This window comes from Dipodomys spectabilis, unplaced genomic scaffold (genome assembly GCF_019054845.1).
Source record: "Dipodomys spectabilis isolate Male_0828 unplaced genomic scaffold, ASM1905484v1 ptg000201l, whole genome shotgun sequence".
Taxonomy (NCBI): Eukaryota; Metazoa; Chordata; class Mammalia; order Rodentia; family Heteromyidae; genus Dipodomys; species Dipodomys spectabilis.
In genome coordinates, this window is record NW_024870878.1 from 2,474,490 (window position 1) to 2,500,525 (window position 26,036).

Here is a 26,036-nt window from a genome sequence, read left to right on the forward strand (position 1 = left end):
TTGCCCTCTTATCCACTGGACCCAGAAATCTGGGCTTGATTAAGCACTTTTAGATGATGCTCCTGATGCACACTGAAGTTTGAGAAACACTGGTCTAGATAATACAAATGATCAGTTCTCTGCATGAGGTCGATTCAGTAGGCTTGCTAGAACCCCAACAGTTACTGTCTTATGGAGGTCTAGAGACCTCACAACTGCCCACGTGTGTTTGAGGTGAGTTAACTTAGTTTTAGCTTTTATATTTGGGCTTTGGGTACCATCCCTCCCCTTTTATTAAAAAAGGAATAATGAACCAGACTAGACCACTTCATTGGCACAAGATCACACTTTAGTTCAGAGACATATTTGCATAAATACTTGAAATGAATCCACCCCAGGAGGTGGCAGCCTGAGAACACGTGGCTTTCCACAACCCTGTGACAGACATTGTAGCCCATTAGACAACGGATTTTAATACTGAAGACAGTCATGATCATTTCCAAAGACAGCTCCGGGAGCAGCTTGCTTTGCTATCTATTATTGACTCCTGGCCCCACATCTCTCGTGAACTAAATATTTTTCCCCTTGTGAGGTAGATTATTTATCAGGGAAACCAAATAGAAAAGAACTTTTCTTTTTCTTTTTTTTCATTTAACTTTACTAGTCCTTTGAAAATAGGCTGGCTTTGACATCTCCCTTTTGAGTCAATAAGTGCACTTTTACCTTTTAACCTATGCCCTCTACTTGAACCTGAGCAAGGTCCAGTCTGCTAGACAGTTAGTATTTGTCATCCCCATCCCATCTTCTCTTCCCCTTTATGAACTCAGGCAGTACCCAAGGGCTGCTCAATGGGAGACCTGCCACCTTGATCCACAAGGCCACTCCAGAGGAGACCTTTGTCTATAACCCAGCACCTGAAGTTCATGAGCACAAGACTACCCCCCTGTGGGATCACAGGGGACACAGCTGGCTTTCACAGGGTTTGGCATCCTCAGGTTTCAAATCTTTGTCACAGGTGGTGGAGGCCTGCCCAGAGGAGTCCCTGCATTCCACAGTCCGCCTCTGCCAGCCAGTTCCGCATGTGACGGAGCACTCGGACCAGTCCCCCAGCACCCAGTGTGCATGGAGCAGCGGCTGGATGAAGTTGGTGGTTGCTCTCTCTTTGTTGTTCTGCTTGCCGAAGTCCGTGTCATTGGGAACAAAGAAGGTATATCTGACTTTGGGAGGGAAGACCTCACCAGGGACAGTCAGGAGTTGCACTGTCAGAGGTTCAGGTAGTGCCCGGAAGCTCTGAAGCCTCTCGAGGGTAGCAATGGAGCCACTGTACTTTAGGATGGTCCCTTTTACCAAGATGTCCTGTTCTATGGCAGAGATAGCCAGATTGCCATTAAGCAGATACTGCCCATCAGCCGTCTTCAATGCCAGGTAGCTGCCATCGTTCCGGACCCCTGGGTGGCTTCGTTGTTTCACATCAATGTTTGTGGCACCAGCAGGGATGGTGACAATGTCATTGTACCCATAACTATGATAGGGACAGAAAGCCACTGTTAGAGCTGGGTAGTAGTTATCTAGCCTAGGTACCACAGTTGTCTGAGAGACAGAAGTAGGCAGGTCAGGTGCCTGGGGTGGGCAGACAAAAGCAACAAGCAAGTAATGAACAAATTGACACTCTGCTCCTGATAAAGACAGAACCGTCTTGAACATTGGGATTCCCAAGGGTTTCTGCTTTATCTGGCATTTCTATTGTACAAGTCTGGGTGGCTTTTAACAACAGCACAGCCAGAAGAGCTCAGGGGGAGTTAAAAAGCTGCATTGGTGCAGCCAAACTTGGCACTTCTTGACTCAAATGAGATCTCAAATATATTAGTTCCCATGCACGGGTTCAAACTAGACTTGTCACCCTCCAGACCCAGAGCTCCAACGACATGGAAAATATGATCTCCTTACTCATTCCAGGACCGCCCAAGATTGAAGTGTCACACTGCCTTTTTGAGACAAGCAGTATTGTGTCTGAATATGGACTCAGGGAAGGACTAGGAATTAAATCTTGACTTTTTGGAGCCACCTTCCAAGTGTTCCCAGATACCAGGAGCACTGAGCTTCTGATGTTTAAGGTCAGCTGGGCGCTGGTTACTCATGCCTGTAATTCTAGTTACTCTGGAGGCTGAGATCTGAGGATCATGGTTTGAAGTCAGCAGGGCAGAGAAAAGTCCCTGTGAGACTCTTATCTCCAATTAACCACTCAAAAACTGGAAGTGATGCTGTGGCTCAAGTGGTAGAGCACTAGCCTTGAGTACGAGGAGGCTCAGGGACAGTGCTCAGGCTCTGAGTTCAAGCCTCAAGCCTGGGAAAAATAGTTTCAGGTCCATTATAGGCATAGGGATTTGAATAGAATGGAAAAAGCTTAGTTCTTCGATCTCTGGTAGGAATCTGAGTTACACAGGCTGGAGAATAGTGAAGATGATAGAGGGAGACAATTGGCTGGGTTCTTTGTTATTCTTGTATAATCAACAAAGGCTAGTTGCTAGTCTGGTCATAGGAAGGATGGAACCCAAGAGCAGCTGCTATTTTATTTGAGCTGGAGGCCATATGGATGGGACTGTATCAGCTCAGAGTCAATGAGCAGGAGCGCTCTGAGCAAACAAGGCCTTTGCCAGTAGACAGCTCTTCCAGGCCTGTTATGGGAGGACATCTCACTCTAAGCCCAGTGAACCTTGACCTTTCTGCAGGTGGATATTCAGAGAAGGAAGTACAAAGGAGTGGCCTCAGCAGTCTCATGAATCTGAGGACTAAGGACCTTTCTTCTCATGTCCAAGTGCCTACATTCATAGAGCTGATAGTATTTTCCAAAGTGCTTCATTTCCATGCTCTCCTTAATTCGTAAAAGGTGAATAAAACCACTATTGTTATACCTATGTTACAGATGAAGAAACTAAAAGCACAAAATGATTAAGTGACTCTTTAAGATGGTATTGAGAGTTCATGGTAACCAGAAAGAGCAACCAGAGTTTTTAAAGACTATTGCTCATTTCCTGCCATTTCTTGTGCTTCCTGTAGAGTAAGGGCAAGTCAGGTATTTTTTTTTGTCACCCTGGAATCTAGTATAATATGTACCTATGTTTTCCTGGTAGCTATATGGGCATCCAAACCTCCTCCCACTACTCCTCAGTTTGTCTTACTAGTATTCTACTTAAGGAAGTTTGCTCTGCCCTACCCTACATTCACTCACTCATTCATTCATTTCTTTCTTTTATATACTATATGTATAATATATTATATATATTTATCTAATCTATATGCATATGTATGCACAAATATATATATATATATATATATATATATATATAAAACATCTCAATAATTTCAATGAACTCTACGAGCCTATAATAGGCAACTTTGGAGTCTTCAACTTTAGGCTCAAAGTATGTGAAATATATATGTATATATATATATATATATATATATATATATATATATATATATATATATATATATATATATATACATGTATATCTCTCACCTGCCATTTAGATGCTGGTCTTTTAGTCTTATCCAACCAGGTGCTAGACATATGGGCCTTGGATATTTTCATAGCCCTAGACAAACTGTTTACTGGCAAAGGTCCTGATTGTTCAGAGTAGTACTTCTGCTGATTGACTCAGAGCTGAGACGTCTCCATCCATGTGGCTGGCCTCCAGCTCTAATAAAAAAGCTGGTTCCCTAGGTTCTATCTTTCCTATGGCCAGATCCTGTGCAAAATGTACCACACATCCCACCCAGGAAATCCTTACAATGACTCTGAGATGGACATTGTTGCTATAGACAAACAGAGGTTCAGAACATTTATATAACTTCCACAATCTTCAGAATCATGAAGTAGCAGCCACAGTTCAAGCTGGGGATAACTAGAGTCCCAAGCCTTCATAATTCTTCAGTCTATGTATCATTACTGGAGAGACTTACCTGGTGGGGGTGAATGAACCGGAGACCTTTCTGCATGAGGTGCCTTTGCCCCCACACACTCCACATTTATCTACCTTCCTAGGGGAGTCCACCACATGGTCACAGCCAGCCTTGGCACACTGGCCTTTGATACAGATGGATAGGGTCTCGGGGCCACACAGAGTGCCATCGATCACCTGGGGAAGTAAAGGTATGAGAGGGTTTGTGGAGGACAGAAGTAACCGACAGGGAAGGTGGCCACAGGCTGCCTTCCTCTCCTTTCGGATCTGTGGCCAGGGGATTCTTACCTTGGCTTCAAACACTTTGAATTCACTCCTCCCCCGGGCTCGGCAGAACAACTTGCAGCGGTCTCGAGGAGACACCCCTGAATATTTAGGGACCCACTGCAAGGGATTTCCATCTAGGTCAGTGTAATTGTAGGCATTATATTTTTCACACTGCTGCTCCCTGAAGCTTTTTCCTAAAAGAGTGAGAAATAGCATGGAGGTAATTCATTGCTAAAGCAGGAAAGCCATAGCTTGAGAAATTCTTGGACCTAGAGCCAAGACCCAGTGTCTTTTGACCCCAACATTTCTAGACTCATCTGGGTACATGTGCTAGTATGTTGGGATTTACTCTACCTAAGCAAATGATAGCACTGCTTATACCTGTACTGCCTCAGGCCTTTGGCATCTCCTGATTCAATTCCCTGTCTTGTCTAGGGTTTTCCCTTCTCTAAGCAACTTGCTAGCCCAGGATCTGTGCCTTATAGATTAAGCCCAAATTGCGGTGTGAAAGGTTGAAAGACTGCGAGATTCTTGAGGACAGGGACCATCCTTTGTGCATGTTTTATGTCCTTTATAGCATCTATTCTAGATACACAGAGGTCCTAATTAATACTTGATGGAAAAGGCAGATCTTGATGTAGCTGAATCATGGAATCACTTGTCATCCATGCTTACCTTGTGCCTTTATATCATGTCTTCCTTTCTCTGGAGTGTCTCAGCCTGTATGACTGGCAAACTCACAATTCCAAAGCAAAGTTTCTAGAGCTTCCTGCCATTGCTGATCCTTCCTGTCATGCAAAACTGCAGAGCTACAGTTTTCCCTATTAGACCTCAACCCAATGCCAGGCCATCTTGGCACTTGGATGAATTTTTCCTAAAGCTTTGCTTGTCATTTCATACTGCCAATCTTTTCTTGAGCTGCCCGAAGGGGAGCTGGATGGGATGGTAGTGGTGGTAAAACAACAACAAAACCAAAAAATACCCTTCTAATGATTTTATTTCGTAAGTTTGCTACCGGCCCTTATCATCTTTATATTAATGTGTTGCTTTCTAGCTTGTCCTAGGGGATAGGACAAAGTGAGGTAAAAGTGACACTTTCCTGGAAGTTTCTGTTACCGGTGCCCAGGGGAAGAAGGGCAACTCTTCTTGGAAGGAATGTGCTTAGGAATCAGACTCAGAAGTTCTCCCTTCTCCCTGGGCCAAATGTTGGCTAGAAAGACATTGGAGGTTTGGCGCTGACAGTAGCTTTGGAAAACACTTCCACTCTGCACACAGACAAGGGTTCAGATGCCTCTGAGGGGATTACTATCTGCAGAGGTTCCTTCCCAGTAGGTTTGGTTGGAAGTGACATGCTGTGACTCCACATCTCTAAGGACTAGGCTAATCTCTTTACGTGTGAGTGCGGCCCTGGGTCCTTGCAGGGCTCATTTAAGTTTGGATCACAGGCATCTCAGGAGACCCACCCTTCTCCTCTATGGATCTGTTGAAACAAATAACAGCTGCTCTGGCAGGTGTGGCCTTAAGTGGTGATTACCATCATAGGGACATTCCTCGGTGTGGCACGACTGGTACTTGGCTCTCCGACCCAGGCAGTATCTTCCTCCATTCTGAGGCTCGGGGTTGTTGCACTCGCGGTGTGAAAACTGGACTCCTCCTCCACAGGTCCGAGAACATTCTCCCCAGGGTCCCCACAGGCCCCAGCCTCCGTCTACCACAGCCTGAAACACATAATGAAACTCAGGAGTGAAGGGGAGGGGGCTTCAGTTGTTTGTGCCACCCGGTGCCTGAGGGCCTGACTTCCTTGTCTAGTTACTCTTATCGAGGGACACAGAGTTCACCTAATCAGTTGTATAATGATGATGTATCCTGCTTGGCAGTAGCTCTGTGAGCAATGAGGCTCTGTTGGGCTCCTTCACTGCTGACTTTCTGATGTTTAAGGTAGTGCCTGGACCTAGTCAGATGCTCAATAGGCAATCTGCTCCATGAATGAGTCTCTAATGAGAATAAGGTTGTGTTGAATGCAGTGATTCTCCATTGGGAGCATATTCTGTCCTCCATGGGACATTTGGCAATGTTTGGTGAGACTGTGATTGTCCTAGCTTGGGAGAGTCTACACTACCCGTATCTACTATGTAGAGATCATGAATGATGTTAAATATTCAAGAGTGCACAGGCCCTCAATAAAGCCTTTTTCTAGTTCTCCACACCCCCAAGTCACTAGTGCCAATGTCGAGAAACCTTGTTCTAAAAATCACCAAGAGGTGCCGGACACTGGTGCTCACAGCTGTAATTCTAGCTACTCAGGAGGCTGAGATCTGAGGATCATGGTTCATAGTCAGCCCAGGCAAGAAAGTCTGTGAGGTTTTTACCTCCAGTTAATCACCAGAAAACTGGAAGTGGCACTGTGGCTCAAGGTAATAGAGCATGAGTCTTGAGCACAGAGCTCAAGGACAGTGTCCAGGTCCTGCCTGATTTCCAGCCCCATGACCGACAAAAAAAATCACCAAGAAGTGTTGCCCAGTGGCTACCAACTCTTGGTTTCATGGCTAGAATAGTGTTGGGACATAAACAGAAACTCTTTAAAATTTACAATTGACTTAAGAGAATAAAGCTTTTCCTTTGGTTGCTTTATTGAGAAGGGTTCAAGATGAACTTCAAAAATTATAAAAGCAACATTCATTCATATAAAAATAAAAATTATGGAAGAGTATTACAAAAAATGAAGTAATCCTTTTCAAATGTACTACTGCCCAGTTAAAATCATTGCTAGAATATAATCATTAAGAGGTACAGATTTCTCCTTTTACCAAGCAATGATTCTGTATACAAAAATTATGTCCTTCCTTTTTGCCCCTTAAATATACCCAAGAAGCCAGGTGCCACTGGCTCACATCTGTAATCCTAGTTGCTCAGAAGGCTGAGATCTAAAGATTATGGTTCAGAGCCAGCCCAGGCAGCACATTTGGAGACTTTCATTTTCAATTAATCACCAAAAAGCTGGGAATGGGAGCAGTGACTCAAGTGGTAGAGTGCTAGCCTTAATAGCCTTGAATGAAAAAGCTGAGGGACAGTGCCCAGGCCCTCAGTTCAAGCCCCGGTACTAGCACACACACACACACACACACAAAAGATGAAACACCATTATCTCATGATCAACCCATGTTCATCTCAGCTAGCTTGGTTTTGTGACTCCTAAGTGAATGACTGGATGGACCTTTGTTTTTGCTCCTGCATTGAGAGAAGAGAATGAATGAAGAGATTTGGAATTGGCTGAGCAGGAATCTACGAATCCTGTGCCAGTTCAACTTAGGACGTTCCTGAGGCTCAATGTAAAAGACACACCACCAAGACCAGCTTTATGAAGCATGATTCAGTGCTGGGCAGAGAACAGGCTGGGGAACTCAGTGGATGCTATTTCATTCCAGTGGCTTTGTGACTTGCAACAAGAGAAATGTGATCAGCCTTGAAGTTTGCACATATTAAGAACAGGGCAAAGGAGTGAGTCACTTAAAAACTCGTGCTGGCATTACCTTGGATTTTCGTGCAAGTTTCCTCTGTACTGGGCCAAGTTTTTTCTGCCTGGACAGAGGCAGCTCTGATGACTTCCCTCTTCCTCCTCTTGGAGTAGTCTGGGATTCCTACAATTACTCTCATTCCCTGATCTCTAATTAGGAATTCATTGCAGATGTAGGTAGGTTATGAATATTCCTCACTCAATCTTTGGTGAAATGTTCTGATCCGATGTTACTCTATTAATAGAGGAATTCATAAAGGTTCCCATTTATTGCTTACTCTCAGTCTTCAGACTTATTAGTTTGTGAAAGCCTTCAGTCAGCTCCAAATAAGTTCAAAAAGGGAGTTGCAGCAAGGTGCCAGTGGCTCATGCCTGTAATCCTAGCTACTCAGGAGGCTGATAGCTGAGGATAGGGGTTCAAAGCCAGCCTAGGCAGAAAAGTCCCCATGAGACTTTTATCTCCAATTAACCACTCAAAAACCAGAAAGTGGAATTGTGGCTCAAAGTGGTAGAGTGCTAGCCTTGAGCAAAAGAGCTCAGGGACAGCGCCCAGGCCCTGAGTCCAAGCCCCACAACTGACCCATCCCCAATAAAAAAGAGTTACAGAAGCACTTGGAGCAATAGCAGTATCCCATTGTCTGAGTATAGCTGTACTATACTGTGTGGTTTGGCTTGTTTGTTAAAAGATGAATGTAAGCCAGGAACAGGTGGCTCATATTAGCTACTCAGGAGGCTGAAATCTAAGGATTGCAGTCCAAAGCCAGTATAGGCAGTTAAATTTCCCCAATTCTTTTTTTTTTTTTTGTCGGTCGTGGGGCTTGAACTCTGGGCCTGGGCGCTGTCCCTCAGCTCTTCAGCTCAAGGCGAGCACTCTACCACTTGAGCTACAGCGCCACTTCCGGTTTTCTGGTGGTTTATTGGAGATAGGAGTCTCACGGTCTCTCCTGCCCGGGCTGGCTTTGAACCGCGATCCTCAGATCTCAGCCTCCTGAGTAGCTAGGATTACAGGCATGAGCCACCAGCGCCCGGCAAATTCCCCCAATTCTTATCTCCAGTTAACTCCAGCAAAGAAGCCACAAGTAGAGGTATGGTTCAAGTGGCAAAGGGCCAGTCATGAGCAAAAAGCTAAGGGAGAACACAAGGCCCTGAGTTTACACCCTAGTACCAACACACACACACACACACACACACACACACACACACACACACACACACACACCACACACACACACACACACACACACACACACACACACACACACACGTAAATAAACTTAGAAGTCACATGTTACAATATGACTTAGTCCCTGACTGAGCTCTCTTCCTCCTTTTTCTGTTTCCCTCTCTTCCTCTTCTCTGTCTTCCACCTTCCTCACCTTGGGCTTTTTTACTTCCTCCTTGGGCAGACAGCTACCATCTAAGCAGAGGTGCTCAGGTCCGCAGGGTGTGCCATCAGCCCATGGCAGGCTGCCATTCTTCGTGTGGCAAAGGGGCTCATCATTCTCTGTGTGGCACCAGAGTTGGGCACAGATGTCCTGTGGAGGGGTGTTGGGGCAATGGCGGAAACCAGGCCCAAACATCTGCTTACACTGTTGATCCAGTGCGTATAGACCCTTGCTGCCCGGTAGGTCTGTAGGAAGGGGCAGAACTGAGGTGGGAGCATCCAGGAGACAGTCCCCTAAGAATGGAGAAGCAGAGGAATAAAAACAAGAAACAGGAACTCCCTACAGCTCTCTATAGCCTCCTACATTTTGCTCCAGTTCCATAGGACATGATTGTGTGTGTGTGTGTGTGTGTGTGTGTGTGTGTGTGTGTGTGTGTGCTGGTAGTTGGGCTTAAGCTCAGAGCCTGGGTACTGTCCCTTAGCTTTTTTGCTCAAAGCTGATGCTCTACCATTTGAGCTACAGGTCTACTTCTGGCTTTTAGAAAGTATATAATTTTATTATTGTTATTAAGATGTTGTATTAGAGGGGTTACCATTTCATGACAATGTCATTCCTCCCTTTACTAACCCCCAGTTTCAGTTGGCTTTTTGCTATATAATTAGAATTAAAAGTTTCACTGTAGGGGTGGAAAAAAAATAAAAATAGAAATCTCACAGACTTTCCTTCCTGGGCTGGTTTTGAACTGTAATCCTCAAATCTCGGCCTCCTGAGTAGCTAGGATTATAGACATGATTACCAGTGTGCCTGGCTAAGAAACAATTTAAGATATAGACATCATGACTTCCTTGCTCTCAGTCTAAACCCTGACAACACCCAATCAGCATCTGAGATAAGTATTTCATTTTTGACTAATAATAGCAATCATTTCCTCTGAACTGTCTTTACTTTTCTGCACAGAACATCTAGGGTACAATCCCTGTGACCTTCAGTGTGTACCAAAAGAACACCAGCTAATAAATCTCATCACAATATAAATTTGAGGGATGTAAATTCACAATTAAAAATCATGCAGATAAAGCCTGAGTATTTTCATCGCTCATGTCTCTGCTTCCTTCAACAAGAAGAATCCATCACTTCACTGTGCAGCAGCTCAACTGCCTTAACCGGGCATCCCCAGCCCCCACCCTTCTCACATGGCCTGCTCAGTGCCTCTTTGCTATTTCTGAGTTACCATGGGCCCATCACTCTAGCCTGGAACATTCTCTTCTCTCCCCAAACACTACATTCTTCCATTCTGTTAAGCTCTGTTCAAACTCACCTCTTCCAGACAACCTTCTCGGACTAATTCCACCTGCTTTGTGATGAATAAATCTAAATGAGCCCAGAGCAGATGGGGCACAGACGGGTACTGTGGGGTGGATGTTTGGAATGCCTTTCTAGAATGACATGTCTCTGAAGTCTTTCCCCACCCTAAGCTGTGTGAGAAAGCACAGCTGTAGGGAGTCCCCTGATTAGAGCAGGTGCCAGTAGCCACTGAGGAGGCCCCATGGGCAGCTGGCTGGGGAGAAGCGGGGAGGGACAGAGCGGGGCCTACCGTGGCCATCATCCAGGAGTTCTGTGAGGTACATGGCACTGCAGGGAGACCAGGGTAGTGTCTGATTCAGGTGGACGAAGAGCGGTGCCATCATGTGGTGCTTACTCATGGGCCCAAAGAGCCTTGCACAGGGCTTAGAGTCGTCGTGGGGCATGCTGAGAACGTGCCCTGTGAAGAAGAGACCTGGTTGACCTCTTCTCTGCTCCCTCCGGCCACCTGTCCTGCCCTAATGCTACGTACAGGACCAATAGTGGTATGGCCTATGCAGTGCCTGCCCAGTCACCAGCTCTGGGGTACAGACACCTTGACTCACTGAGGCTTTTGTTTCTGGCTTCATCTTGGGTTTTTCTCTTCCAGGAAGCTTTCTCAGGAGACAGAGGAACATCAACTCACATCTCTACTATTTACTGTCTAGTATGGTACTCTCTTCACAGTCCATCTCTCTTAGATCCTTACTGCTAGGCTTGTACAACATCATGCTACCGAAGTACTCTGCAGTACCATACCACTGGCCAGGGCAGTACTTTGGTATTTTGTTCGTGTGCTCAGGGAAGTACAGTTAGCAATACCAAGTACAGTATTTGCATGTAACTGCTCAGTCAAGCCTATGAGCAGATAATAGCTAAGTGTGACCTCTCTTTCTCCCCACTACCTCTTTTTAGGCTTAGGCCAGTTTGACCTGGAAGATGCAGCTAGTTTCCTTTGAGGTCATGAAACAGGCTTTGGCATGGCAAATCTTACCTAGCTCGTGGGCCAGTGTGTAGGCTGCCTGGAGCCCTTCGTCCTTGATCACAGAGCAGCTCTTGCTGGGGTCACAGATGGTGCCGATGTCTGCCACACCCAGTGTGTCACACTGCCCCTCCTTCCCACAGAAGTTCTGTTTGGTAGAGGGAAAACACCATTTTGAGGACCAACGTCAGGATGAGAAGGACATGGCATCTCATACATGCCATTTCCCCACAGAATCTTCTGTGAGACATCAACTGCTGGACTGTGCTTACTGAGTTTCTCTTTTCTGTTTTTGTGCCAGTACTGTGGCTTGAACTCAGGGCCAGAGCACTCTCCTTTAGCTTTTTAACTCAAGGCTAGCACTCTGTCACTTGAGTCACACCTTCTACTTCTGGCTTTCTGGTTAATTGAATTTAAGAGCCTCGCTGACTTTTCTGCTCAGGCTGGCTTTGAACCAATGTTCTCAGATCTCAGCATCCTGAGTAGCCAAGATTATAGATATGAGCCACTGTTCCCCCCTCCCCTCAACCCCTCCACCTGCTCCCGAGGTTACTGAACTTTCAAAAACTTTTTTTTTTTGGGGGGGGGGTTTGTCATGGGCTTGAACTCTGAGCCTGGGCGCTGTCCCTCAGCTCTTCAGCTCAAGGCTAGCACTCTACCACTGGAGCCACAGCGCCACTTCCGGCTTTTTCTGTTTATGTGGTGCTGAGGAATCGAACTCAGGGCCTCATGCTTGCAAGGCATGCACTCTACCACTGAGCCACCTTCCCAGCCCCTGAACTTTCAAAAACTTTTAAGAAGACATTGGAAGCAGCAGTGGGTTCACATCTGGATGCATCATCTAGTGTTTTTGCAAGGCTAGGGATTTCTATCTTGGTTATGTTCAAGATAGTTCATTCATACTGTGTCTTTGTTATGTTGAAACTGACCCATGAAATATACTCTTGTTAAAATAACACACACACACATACACACACACACACACACACACACACACACACACACACACACCTCTGTCTGGAGAGATTTGGGAGTTGGGAGTGACAAAAAAAATCTTCCTCTGACTTTCTACAGGCTGCTTATGTTCCTCATCTGACCTCAGTGTCCTGACCAGGACTTTGTAATGCACAACCCCACCCATAGTGGGATTGACTCTGGGCTCTGTCACTGTGTGGCTTCCTGTGCCTCATTTGTAAAGTAGAAATCTTATCATACTTCCCTGTGGGGCTGTTGTTGCCTGTGAGACTCAGAGGGTGGACAGGGCCTGGGCTGCATTACTCTATGCCCTTGCCTTCAGGAAGTTGTCAGGTTAAATTGCACCAGAGAGGTGGGACATCCTCTTGCAGTGGAAGAAACTCCAGGGATCCCCTGGTTGTCTGTCCCTTTAACAGTGACTGGAGACAGAACCCATCTCCCACTTCCAGCTCCCTGTTCTCTCACTGGACGGTTCAAGCCGTTTCCTCTCATTATGACTTCAGCAGACAGCTGGTCACAAACTTTTGGAAAAGAGCCCTTACGAGATTCTTCCCCTTCCCTTACAAATACTTCACACTTGTCCTCCCACATGACCTCCTCCTCCTCATTCCAGCTGAGGCCAGCAGGGAGACCGTTCCCATGTTTGGGCAGGCTCGTGGCCTTCCCTTTGAGCTACTTATTCTGTCTCCTCTTTCTGGCTTTAGCAACCCGCTCACACACCTGTCTGGTGAGCAGGATGGCCGTGTCATAGTGCTCTGGGTGGCGGTCACTGGGTTTGTTGAAGTGTCGCTGCCAGCTGCAGAAGTTACGCAATGTAAGCCCACCATTGTCTGACACCTCTGGGCCCTGTTTCTCATCTTCCACAATCAGTACTTTGACCACCATGAGGTTGATGGAATTCCTGATGCTGGGGTGCTTGTAGATGTGGGCTGCCATGGACATCAGGGTAAGGACGTGGTTCTGTTTGGAGGAAGAACAAAGCAGTCAATTTCAGGGTCCTGGACTGTCCACTGTCAACATCTCTTCTTCTGAGGCATTTACTTTGTTCACATCAGGCTCCAGACTGAGCATTAGCTCTGAAGCATCACACCAAGGTCTCATAAAACCTCTGCGGGGGGTGGGGGGGGATGGCTGGGAAGGTGGCTCAGTGGTAGAGCGCTTGCCTTGCATGCCTGAGGCCCTGGGTTCGATTCCTCAGCACCACATAAGCAAAAAGAAAAAAGCCGGAAGTGGTGCTGTGACTCAAGTGGTAGAGCGCTAGCCTTGAGCTGAAGAGTTGAGGGACAGTGCCCAGGCCCAGAGTTCAGGCCCCATCACTGGACCCCCCCCCCAAACAAACAAACAAACAAAAAGCCTCTCAGGGGCTTGATGTTATTTCCCAGAGAAGAAACCTAAAGCTCACCAACTGGCCCAGGATCACAAAGCTAAAGAGTATATTGTGAGCACTGGAACCCAGATCTGGCTGCCTGTAAAGCTTGTACATTTGACATCCAGACCAGCTACACGTGGCTAACTGAATTCTAATTAATTCAAATCCAAAAGAATTAGAATAGACAATTTTTCCACCACACTGGCCACCAATAGTCATATATGGCTTGTGGCTACTATATTGGATCCAGACAAAAGTTCTTTTGGGCTACATGGGTTAGTTCTGCCTTAATTGGACACCATTTGTCTTCCTGCTCACCACCCCTTCCTTGCCTAGCTTGAACCCAGAAGTAATGTTCTGAATGCTTCAGGCTAGAAGAGTATTCCTTTAGAGTCTCTCCTGTTCCTGATACGTCTGCTGGGGTAGCTTTTATTTTTTCAGCATGGGAACTGTTAACCCTGAAAATTTCACATATGATTTCACTCATAATCATTCTTAGCAATAGCTATTCTGTACCAGCTACTGGCCATATTTGACACATCATTAAATTCTTGCAATAACCCTATGAAGCAGGCATTGCAATCCCTGTTTCATCAAGGAGGAACTGGAGGGTCATGCAAGTTCAGTAACTGGTCAAAGGTCATACTGTTCTTAAAGCCAGGATGCCAGTCCAAGTGTCTACTTGAGGTCTGCATTCTTCTCATCAACTCCTCCAAAGTTTGGTTTCCCGGATAGCCCCAAAGGGTTTAATTCCCTTCTGCTTGGGGCTTGGGAGTATAACAGGTCTAATAAGATCCATATGCTTATGGTCTCACCTGCTTTCAGTTCGACTCAGGCCTGCTAAAGGAGCCTACATCACTGTTTGGCCTCTGTCCTTTTCTTAGGCTGCCAACTGCTCCCCTGACAGATTCCAAGGCCTTGACGGGAGGCCAGATAGGAGCTCACACTCCTGCCTTGGGTCCTCATGAAGTTGCTTTCTTGGATTCTTTTACAGAGGCAAAGACAAAGGAGCAGACACAGGCTAGCCTTGAGCCTACAACATGGCTAGCTGAGCTGCTGTTTATTCCCCTCTGCCTCTGCTCCCTGGGGTACCACCTCCTTCAGCCTCTGTCTTCCTGTAGTCTGGAAGGTGGGAGTGGAAGGAAAGGAAAGGCTGGGGGTGGGGGACATTCCACTGGAGGAGGCCCTGTGTGGGAGTTCCAGATGAGTTCCATTATTTGTGAATGGGACCTGTTTGTTTATGTCTAAGGCAATAAGCCAGGTATTTTGTTAGTCTTATAAACAGGAGTTGTAGAGTTACTAAGCGCAGGTTACTTGGCACATCATGAACTCCAGCCATGTTTAGGCTGATGTAAACCTCTTATCAGCACAGCTGAAACCTGGCATTTGCCCCTAGAGTTGGATTCCTGAGAGGAACAAAAGCAATCCCATCATTATGCAACTAGGGGTGAGCCCTGAGGAACAGTAGCTTGGGAGGCAAATTCCTGGTTAGGATTTTTTAAAAAACTGTTTCCAAAGGCTAGAGTCTTCTGGTCTGTCTAGGAAGGGCTAGGTCTGACATCCCCTGGCTTATCTGTGAGCCTACAATCTGAACAACCAACTCTATTCTCACAGGACTTGACTTCTTCCACAATCTGAAAATTGGGATGAATGAAGTCTTTTCAAAGACTGTATGAAACCAAAAGATGCCAGCCTGTAGGCACTGGACTGAGGCAGCTCATCACAGGAAGCGAAGACTTGAGGTTGAGAATGGTCTATGGGCCCACATTAACCAGGTTAGACTGAGGCTGAGTGACAGACCAGGTGATGGCCACTCAGGGGAAAGCAAAGCGAGCTGGTATAAATTGCTACATAAAAGCCAGGCTGAGATAGCCTAAGGTTTCTAGGGAGCTGCCTCCAGCCACAGTTTAGGGAACTCAAAGGATTATCTCTAGATATTGCACAGCCATCAGGCTAAGCTGGCCACACAGGCATTTTGCTTCAAGGTGATGATTAGACATGAAGACATCTTATTTTTTTCTTGGCCACCAACTATCTCAGGAGATAATTTGTGTCATGAGAGCTACAAGCATTCTGTGGTCCCATGTTGTTTTCAGCACCTCACTACAGTTGATCTCCCTTATTTCTAGTAGTCTTGATCAGAAGCTCTGCTATCTTCACCCTCTCCTGCTCCTAGTTAGCTCTTCTGAAAGATAGAAATATAGGAGTGATGCTCAGTTCCCCAGTGGGAGGACCAGGAACTATGAGCCAGCTTGTGAACTTGAGTCTTCTAAACGCTGACTTCTCTACCCATTCCCTGGGCTTGCAGTCATCCAGACAGTAGGTCAGGAGCTAGTTAAGGAAAAAGTCAGATGGCTTGCTCTACCATTTGGTACCTGTTTTTTTTTTTACTTCTCTACTCACTATACAAGCACAGGTTCTCCAGAATGTGAATGGAACCCTAACACTGTAGGCAACCCCTAAAAACAACATTAGTTTTGGTGGGAACCCAGGATCTGTACCACCAAGGGTGGTCAAGAAACACTGCTCTTGGGATCTCAAGTCCTTAACTTTCACTAGGAAAAGGTGGCATTTTCTTTAGGGGATCTCTTCCTATGTTGGTATACCCTGCTATAGAGAAACAGGTCTGGCAAGCTGGCAGCATGTAGCCCTTTGATTATTTGAGCTATGAACAAGAATTCCCTCCAAGGTACTCCTGCTGCTCCTATGTTACCCAAAGTCTATCTTGGGAAATCTTGGGAGGCCAAGCCTAGGCCAAGCACATTTCCAGAGGCTTCACCCTAGCCAGAAGGCAATGAGTCAAGCTCTGGGTGCCCCAACTCTTTTTGGAATGGCTTTAGATCTTGGGACAGTGATAGGAAGAAGCTGGAGCCAGAAGCAAAGGAACAAGTCAGAAGTGAGAGGAGGAAAGAGCCAGAGCGACTAGGCAATAGTTTACCTTGCCTGGTTCTCCACACAGCAAAGAGCAATACCACCTCTCTGATGCACACACTTACGTAAAACTACAAGAAGTCAGCCTTAAACACTTGGAACAGGGAAAAATTAAAAAGAAGGTCTTGCCAGACCCCAGTGGCTCACATCTGTAATCCCAGCTACTCAGGAAGCTGAGATCTGAGGATCGTGATCTGAAGCCAGCCCAGGCAAAAAAGTCCCCATGAGACTCTTATTTCCAATTAACCACTCAAAAACCAGAAGTGGAGCTGTGGCTCAAAGTGGTAGAGTGCTAGTCTTGAGCAAAAGAGCTTAGAGATAGCACCCGGGCCCCAAGTTCAAGCCTCACAACCACCACCACCACAAAAACAACAACAAAAAGTTCTCTCAGCTAAATAGGATGCAAGGCTAAAAAGCAATAGCTGACATTTCAGTTTGGCCACATCATAAACCCCATCCATTCTAACAAATGGGTTACCAAAGGTAAATGCAGTGAAAAGCTGCTTACTCTGTACCAGGCACCAAGTCAGATGCTTTCCATACTTTGCTTAAATCTTCAACACAATGCTTGAACATGAGTGTAAATTCTATTTTGCTGGTGAAGAAGCTGAGGTACAAAGAGATAGGTAACACTCTTACTCTCTCTCCCCCGTTTCACTTCAAAGTCTATGTTTCTGGTCATCACGCTATCTCCCATCTTTGCTGCTACATCTGTGAAGTTGAGCCAAAACAAACCCAAAGCATGCAAGCAAGGCTGCCCCTGGCATTGTCTATGTACATTCTACCTCTGGATGTTTGGATGTTTTCTTTGGGAATACTCAACGTCTTTGGTCATACTGACTGTGGGAGACACAAAGGATGGGAAAGCCTCATTCATTTGCTTGTAAGATGAGCAGAACAAATGTACATGTAACCTTGTCTTTTACCACAACTATACAACTAGTGAGTCCTATATCTGTTTATCATCTGAACCAGGACACTCTTGGCCTTGAAAAATGACCATTAATAATTATGCTGCGATAGTCATGAACTGGGACAATACTGGAAGCAACAGCCTATAGGATCACTGTAGTCATAAAGTATGTAAATGATAGTTATCCCGGAGGACAGAGGTAAGAAGGAAATGAAATGGCTGTGATAGCTGTTCCCTGAAATGAGCCCCCGGGAGCCTGACATCTGGGAATGCTCCAGTCTGCTTTGGGGAAGATGAGCACCACTCCTTGACTCTCTGTGGTAAGAAGATTCAAAGCTCTGCTTACTTCTGAGATATCGGGAAGAAACCAAACCTGGGGAACTATTCAGCCTGACATTCTGTCCTGCGCCAGGTTCACTTAGAGGACAATTAGCAGAGGCAAGATGTAGACAGAGTTAATAGACTCTTCCAAGGTGGTCTCTCCTTTCAGAAAAAGCCCCCTTTGTCTGAGCTCCTTCACTGTGACACCAGATAAGAAGGTAGAAGGCAGAGGCCTCTTTTGTCAAGGGATTAAGTGAACTCAATTGTATAGAGTTCTGGAAAACTTCACTGTTACTTAGCAGTGACACCAGCCTCAAGCATAGCTAATTCTTTCTTGCAGCTTTGAAGGCAAAGATAGTTTCTTCCCAGAATAGGGCTTCACACTTTGGTTGGGCAGTTTGGATATGCCCACATAGGACCTATCCCACAACATAGACAAATGCAAGAGATCCTTTGCACAGATCCTCCCTGTGCAAAGATACAGATTGGTACAATAGCAAAGAATGTTGGACTCAGTGTTGGGTTGCAAGTACAGCCCATCACTTACTTAGCTGGGGAAGCCATGTGTGTTTTCCCTCTGCTTCCCTCTCAGGCATTTCCATTGATTTCATGCAAGTAAAGCTATTCTGTGCATTGAACATTCTCAGAGAATGTCTGCGCCTTCCAGCAGATGGGATCATCATGAAGCCATCTCACAGATAGTTACCTGGTCCAGGTGACTTGCTACTTCTTAGATGGTTAGTCTCTTATTGTTATCATTACCTCCTTCCCAGATTAGTTTAAGATACCCCAGAGTACCTTCCATCTGTGTGAATGAAATCCCCAGGAGACTCTTTGTAAGTTACATGGAAGGAGCTGGCCAGATCTTGGGGCACCAGGATTTGATTGTCACTCTTTTCTCTATTGAACTCATGGACCCATTTTAGGGAGCCCAGGGGACTGGAGCTGAGAATCTCAATGGCTGGTCAGAGAGCCAGTGAATAATCATAGAAATAGCTGTGCCTCAGCTGCTCCTTTATCCAAGTAGGCATAAACAGGGGTGAAGATGGGCTGGGACAAAATGAGACCAAAGGGGAGGAATTCCAAATGGTCCAGTTTAGTGAGGAGTAGACCTTCTGGGCAAAGAACAGAGGCATCTCATATGTCTGGTACCTGTTCTGATGTCCTCTCTTTCCAAGTTGCCCAGTTGGGTGGTGGCAGTGAACGGTCCAGAAATCTGTCTATATGGAGGGAGAGTGGATGGGACAAGCATGAACCAGGCTGTCCAACTAGCTGTTCCATGAGAATAGAAGTCTACCATGGAGCAGCAAGCCTGGATCAAGAAGTGAATCATATAAGGCACAGAAACCATCTGTCCTATTTCAGTGGCTTGGGAATCCTGGAGCCTGGATCCGGTACATGGCTGCCAGTGGACAGCTGGGATGTCTAGAGATGCCAAGGGTGTCCCTGGGGGAAATCCTTGGTGTTTCCAGTGTGCAGGTGATGAGCTGGCAGAGTGAGATGTTAGAGAGGCCATGCTGGCTCTGAAGCTTGAAAAGTTGACTTGTCCTGACACTTCCCTACATTCTTTGCTGGCTTTTCTACCTCTTGGTTCATAGGCAGATGCCAGAAACTGTTCTATACAGGAGAAACACAGTTTTCATCTCTGGGTTTGCAATGAATGTATCATAACTTCTTTGTGGAGGAGCCTCCTGGAGCCAGGTATGGTGGTTCTAATAAGGTCCTAATAATGAAATCTTTCCTCACCCTTCTCCTGTACCTTCTTCTCTCTAGCACTTTTCTGGGGAAATGGAGTCGTCTGTTGCCTCTTTCTGATCACTGAGTAGGGCAGAGAAGCAAATAGGAAATCAAAGTATACCCATACCTCCGCTGTCTAACTGCCCTGATAGCTCAGAGTTGCCTTGCCATGCTCTGGGAAAAGCCAATATCACAAAAGCAAGCCGGAGAGCAGGCAATAGCGGAGGAACAATGAGATAGACCTCTCTCCCACATGCTTTTCCATCTGTTTCTCATGAAGCTTCCATTCCCAGTCAAAGAAGGTGGATAGATCAGGCTTTTTGCCTTTGGTATGGCATGTTCTGCAAAGATGATGCTGATGCCCTTACCACACTCAACAGTGCAAGCCCAAGCCTAGAATGAGGTTCCTGGCCAAGGATGCTATCACTTCAAAAATTAACTGAGCTCTTGTGGTGCCAAAATCTCTGTTTCAGGAAACAGTGACCTCTAAGCAGGTCAGCTGTCTAGCTTGTATATCTCTAGCTCTCTAGAAAGAAAGAATAGAGGAAGAGAAAATAAAGCTCTCTCCTTGAACTTGCATCCCTTTTCCTTTTGGGAAGACCTTTGTCCACTCATTGAAGAGAAGTATTGAGACTTCTTGCCAAATCACTACCTTCTTTTTCATCTACTTAGAAATAGTCCAGCTACAGTAGCAATCTCTTGGGCTCAGTTATTCTGTCCTAGCGAATTGAAAGCTGAGTCTTGGCTCAGCCGGGTGGATGGAGTCCAGCTCAGGCTCCTCAAGAGATATTAAACGGTACAGGTTCATCCTCATCTACCCTCTCTCTCCCTTTTTCGCGATACTTCAGATATCCAGGTTGAGCCCCGAGGCAGAAATTCTGTTCCTTTCCTTTCTTGGGCTGGATGCTGGCACTGCCAAGTTCTTCTGGGGCTGAGAGCCAGGTTGGCAAGGTAGTCTATGCCCCCTTGATCAGAACCAGCTGGGCACACAGAAGTTAAGCAGCCCCTTTCCGGGTTCAGTTCCCTCCAGACAATGTCTTCTACTTAGTGCAACCTTAGTTCTGTGCCCAAAGGAGTCAAACCCACACTTCTTTCCAGCTCAGCTGCCTTTCCCTGGAAGTCTCTCAGATCAGGAGGCAGTAGCCAGCATGGGGGAAGTGCGTGCGTGCGTGTGTGTGTGTGTGTGTGTGTGTGTGTGTGTGTGTACGCGCGCGTTACTCTTCCAGAATGTTCAATTTTTATCTCTGTTGGGAGAGGCAGGTGCTTAGTGGGATATGCTCCAACTCACATTCAGCTCCCTTAGTCATGTGCTATGAGAGATCAGGGATGAGAGAAACAGGCTCCATTCTAAAAACTGGAAGGGATTTGGGGCGAGTGTTGGAGAATGAGGAAGGCAGAACAGAAGTGAAGACAGAGAGGGACTTCAGCTTGGCAGTAGGCTGGGGAGAGCGAGGGGTTTTCCTCCGAGGGACTGGGGAAGGAAGAATGGAGAGGTAGGGGCTGGGAGGTGCGTCGAGGGGCCATCAGACAGACGCCCGGGGAAGGCTTTCGAATCCTACCTGCAGATCGGCTCCATAGAAGGAAGCCATGGACGCGTCGGCCACCAGCAGGGTTTCCACGAAGCGCGCCTCGGACACGAAGCGCTTGGTCCTACTGGTGCTTCGCAAGGGTGGCGGCAGATCCCCGGCGCCTCCGGCCTCTGCGCGCTGCTCCTCTCCGTCCTCGGGGTCCCCGTCTCCTGTCTCCTGACTCTGTTCCTTCCCCCTCGCCACCTCCCACTCGGGTCCTCGAGGGAGGGGAAGGGCTTGGTCCGGGGCGAGCTCGGGATCCCCGCGGTGCCCCGCGAGCCCCCAGCGCTGCAGGACGTGCGGCTGGTCCAGGGAGTCCCCCGTGCCCCGCGGGTGGATGGCGAACTCCTCGCCGGCCACCAAGAAGGAGCCGCTCAGCCCGCGACACAGGCTGACGGCGGCCAGCGACTCGGGCTCCCCGTTCACGGTGCCCGAGAAGAAGCAGCCGCGCAGTCCCGGCTCGGCCCCGGCCTCCCCGCCCGAGCCCCCGACGAGCTCCACCTTGAACTCGGGAGCCAGGAAGCTGGCGTCGGGCGCCAGGCGCAGCTCGAAGCCCGCGCCGAAGGCGGACAGGTGGAGCACGAGCTCGCCGGCGCGGCCGCCCGGCCACCGCGTGGGCACCACCACTTCCGAGGCCGGCCCCCCAGCTCCCGGCCCCGCCGGGGCGCCGCCCGCCGCCGGCGGCCGCAGCAGGAGCAGCAGCAGCAGCAGGAGCGGCGGCCACCGGGTGGCGGCGAGGGCCGGGTGCATGGGGGCTTCGGGGCGGGCGGCGCGCGGGAACCGGGAAGAAGCTCGCCCGGCGCGGGCAGGTGCCACGACCCGAGCTCAGCCCGGCCGCTCGGTCCTCTCTCCAGGAAAAGAAGATGGGAGTGCGGCGCAGCGCCCGCTGCACCCGCGGCCGCAGGCGACGGCGCTCCCCTGGCGGCCCCGCGGGTCCCCGCAGCCCGCGTCTCCGGCGCCCGCCCGCCCGCCCTCCGCGCCGAGCGCGAGCAGCTGGCGTCCCGGCCCGCGTGCGCTCGTCCTCCGCCCGCTCCCCGCTCCCGCTCGCGGCGCGGCCGGCTCGCGTCTCCTCCTCGCCCGGGGAAGCAGGGAAGCACGGAGTGCGCAGCCCAGCCCTTCGTATTTATACTTCCTTCCCAGCTTTGACATAAGAGGTTTATTTTTGATCGTTCACTATTCCCGTTTCCCCTCCCCTGGGGTCAGAGAGAGAGGGGGGGGGGAAGAGAGGTGGGAGGGAGGGAGAGGAGGGGGGGGGGGAGAGAGAGAGAGAGAGAGAGAGAGAGAGAATGGGATGAAACGTAACACCCAGCAGGAGTCAGCCAGCCCCTCCCCCCAGCTGAGTGTCAACTCCACTTTTTCCCCTTCCCTGTTCACGCAGTCTCACGTTAACTCCATGTTTACCCCTGAAATGCTGGGCAGATCCCCCCCCCCCCCCCCGGGCACGGTCCTCGGAGAACCCCAGCCTCGCCCTCCTTGGTGCCAGGGCCAGGGGCCAGATCACATCATAGCAGGAAGCTCCTGCAACGGTCTCGGAGGTAGCGTTCAAGCCCTTGCAAAGATCCGATGGTGTAAGAAGAGAGGTCTTTGGAGAATGTTCCAGGGCTTTTTAAAATAGTAAAGTACAAGAGGAAGGCAGGAAAGGTCTCTAAGATCATACTCTCTAATAGAGGACCACTGACCACCGATGTCACCAAGGCCTCAGGTACTGCTGTCCCAGGGGTAGTGAAATACATCCCAGCCCAATGGAAGTTACCAGCAGTGAGGCCGCAGGCAACTAGATTCACTCCAAAGGGAGAGGTCTTTCCTCCGAAGGGAATCTGGTCTTTTGCTGGGCAATAGTATGCTGCCAGTTGACTTAGAGACTTAAGACAGTTAGCAGCACCCTTTCCCCGCCCCCCCCTCCCCCAGCTCCAAGTATCCAAGTACAATTGTAAAGGAGGTTAATTTATTTTATCCCATATCAACGCGTCTCCCAAGAGAGGCAGGGATGGCACTGTGGATCTCAGGACCACGTGATTCAACATTTGTATCCAGTCTTATAGCTCAGGTCTAGATTGGATTCCAAATCCTGTTCTCTAAGTACAGCTCGGACTCCACCACTTTATGCCCTTTCTTAGAGTCTGAGCATGGAGGACCTATTGGGATTCCCAGAATCAGGCCTTAGAACCCTTAGCCATCCCACCTATTAGAATAGCTGTCCACCCCACTTTTGCTTGCATCGGGGATAGCAGCTTCTTTTAGTCCATCAGTTCTTTTCTGTAGCTATTAAAGATCAACAGGCAGCAGGCTCCTGCAGTGATAAAACTACTTTGGAGATCATAAAATCCAGAGAAACTTTGCCAGGGAAACAAAGAGGACTCTCTCTCTCCTTCCCTCCTCCCCCCAGCAACACAAAAGGGATGACCACAAATTACATGGAAAGCTGAACTTCTCAAGTTAGCATGACGCAGAATCTCTTAGGTTGTTTTGGGGAGATACTTCCTAGAGGCAGGAGATGGACGGAATTCTCTCTCAATTCTTTCCCAAAAATGAGCAGAAGCCTTTGTCCTACAACAGTCAATAGTCTTAGAACAGCTTGACCTGATGATGAGTAATCCCATTTTGCTTCAGGGTGGTTGTGAACACTTCAATCACAAGTCTCTATCTCTCTGAAACCCTTATTTGTCATTACCCTGAGTACACCTCTTGATTTTTTTTTTCTTTCTTGAAATAGGGTCTTGCTATAAAATCTAGGCTAGTCTGGAAACATTGTGTTGCCCAGGCCATCTCGAACTTGCTATCTTTGCTCTTCAGCTTCCTAATTTCTAGGTTGACAGGCCTGGATCACTACACCAGGCTTCAGACTCTGTTTTTTTTAGTCGCTGTTAGGACTTCTGGGTTATCTCCCTTCTTTGTGAGTATCTTTGTGACTCCTCAGTTCCCCCTTCCCCTCCTCCTGGATGTCTATAAATGGCTAGAAGTGAGAGCTTGAATCAGACCAGGGAACATCTTAAATGTTCCTGAAACCTCAGTTATGAAGGCTCTGAAAGTTGCTGCTGTTTTTTTTTTTTTTTCTTTTTTAAAAAAGAAACACACCCAAGCACAACCTTTGTGAGTTCATTGAGGGAGAATCAGATAGTGGATTTCATCTTGCCTCATTTGAACAGCCTGAACTATAACCACAACCACACAAACAATTATTGGATGACAAGCTGTCCCTCAGTGCTATCCTCCTCCTTCCCCCAGAATGTGTCCTGCTGTAACTTTCAGGGAAACACCTGTCATTTGCAATGTGACCACAAGGGGTCAGGCTTACCTTAGCTATGCTTAGCCCTAGGCCTTTCATGCCCCCAGAGAGAGGAGTGGTGGATTTTTAGCAAAAGCCTTTTATACCCCCTGTTTTCACTGTATTTGATGTTGGTATAACTTAGGGAGGGGAAGGGAAAAAACAAATTGTTTAAATAGGGATACAGATTGACCCATTGCAACAATGAGATGTACAAGATTCTATGTTGAAAACAAACTTCACAATTTAGCTGGGGGTGGGAGGGGGGGGAGGTAGGGGGTGGGGGATGGGGTGTGTGGGAGTGTGGGGGTGGGGGTGAGGGTGTAGCTGAGGAGGTGGGAGGGAAGGGATGGTAGGGGAAAAACAAAGGAGGAGGCAACAAGGCTGGATAAGAAATGTACTCATTACCTTGCTCAGGTAACTGCAACCCCTTTGTACAGTATTTTCACAATAAAAAACTTAATTTAAAAAAATGAAACAGATGAAACTAGCATAAGCCTGTGGCTGGGGGTGAAGGTGGGGGTGTCATGCCTGTATCTTCGTTACGCAGAAGGCTGAGATTTGAAAATCATGGTTCAGAGCCAACCTTGGACAAAAATGTCTTTGAGACTTCTTACCTCCAATTAACCAGCAAAAAGGCAGAAGTGGAGCTGTGGCTTAAGCTGTACTCTTGAGCAAAAAAAGGCCCAAGATACCGAGTTCAAATCCCATAACTAGAGCCTGTGAGCACACGTGCATGCGCACAAACAAAGAAAAGGAACCACCACCATGATACACCATTATCAACATGCTAAGCAGTAAAAATTCCAAAGGGGCATCTTGACAATTCTGGATTTCCTATACTACTACCCTGTTTTCCCAAACATATAATTATTAGCAAGGAAATGGAAGACTATAGCCCATGGGGTATACTGTATGATGTCCATTTTTCTACAATTTACAAGCTGAGAATGTGTGTGTGTGTGTGTGTGTGTGCGCGTGCTATATATACATATATATATATATTTTTGGTCGGTCATGGGCTTGAACTCTGGGCCTGGGCATTGGCCTTCAGTTCTTCAGCTCAAGGTGAGAGCCCTCCCTCTTGAGCCACAGTACAACTTCCAGTTTTCTGGTGGTTTATTGGAGATAAGAGTCTCACAGACTTTCCTGCCCAGGCTGGCTTTGAACCACGTTCCTCAGAGTTCAACCTTCTGAGTAGTTAGGATTATAGGTGTGAGCCCCTGGCACCTGGCTAAATTTTCAAGAAGTAAATTAAAAGAAAGATTAGGATGGTTAGTGCTATTTCAAGACAGTTGAAAATGGTATGAAATTCAAATTTCAGTGTCCAGAAAGAAGTTTTACTGGCATGTAGCTGGGCATCCACAGACACACGGCTGCTTGTGGGGTGGAAGGGCGGGGCTGAGCGAACCTGAAGCAATGACTATCTGGTTCTTTTAAGAAAAAAATTACTTGGCTAAATATAAAGAAGCCTTAATTTGGATCCCTTAAACTTGGCATATCCACCATTCTCCGCGCCCCCCCCCC

At 47.5% G+C, this 26,036-nt stretch overlaps 1 protein-coding gene and 1 non-coding gene across 2 annotated transcripts; both read right to left on the reverse strand.

Moving 5' to 3' along the window:
* Positions 1 to 306: 306 nt before the first annotated feature.
* On the reverse strand, positions 307 to 21,994 carry Adamts8 (ADAM metallopeptidase with thrombospondin type 1 motif 8). The gene is made up of 9 exons (XM_042696182.1): positions 21,236 to 21,994; positions 13,126 to 13,365; positions 11,443 to 11,578; positions 10,702 to 10,869; positions 9,099 to 9,400; positions 5,743 to 5,926; positions 4,230 to 4,402; positions 3,943 to 4,118; positions 307 to 1,501 (listed from the first exon to the last, which is right to left on the reverse strand). Exons 1-9 carry the CDS (start codon positions 21,992 to 21,994, stop codon positions 931 to 933), a joined length of 2,709 nt encoding a protein of 902 aa, XP_042552116.1. The 3' UTR covers positions 307 to 930.
* Positions 12,123 to 12,195, reverse strand: Trnaa-ugc. The gene has a single exon. It is a non-coding gene; the product is annotated as a tRNA-Ala (tRNA).
* Positions 21,995 to 26,036: the final 4,042 nt, after the last annotated feature.

Bases quoted from the DNA above. Each gene is read 5' to 3' on its own strand.
- Adamts8 (XM_042696182.1), bottom strand. From the start codon at position 21,994: ATGCACCCGGCCCTCGCCGCCACCCGGTGGCCGCCGCTCCTGCTGCTG. The intron at 13,366-21,235 runs GTAGGATTCGAA...TCCTCCAAACAG, and splicing joins TCTATGGAGCCGATCTGCAG to AACCACGTCCTTACCCTGAT. The intron at 5,927-9,098 runs GTGAGGAAGGTG...TATGTGTTTCAG, and splicing joins AGGAAGTAAAAAAGCCCAAG to GCTGTGGTAGACGGAGGCTG.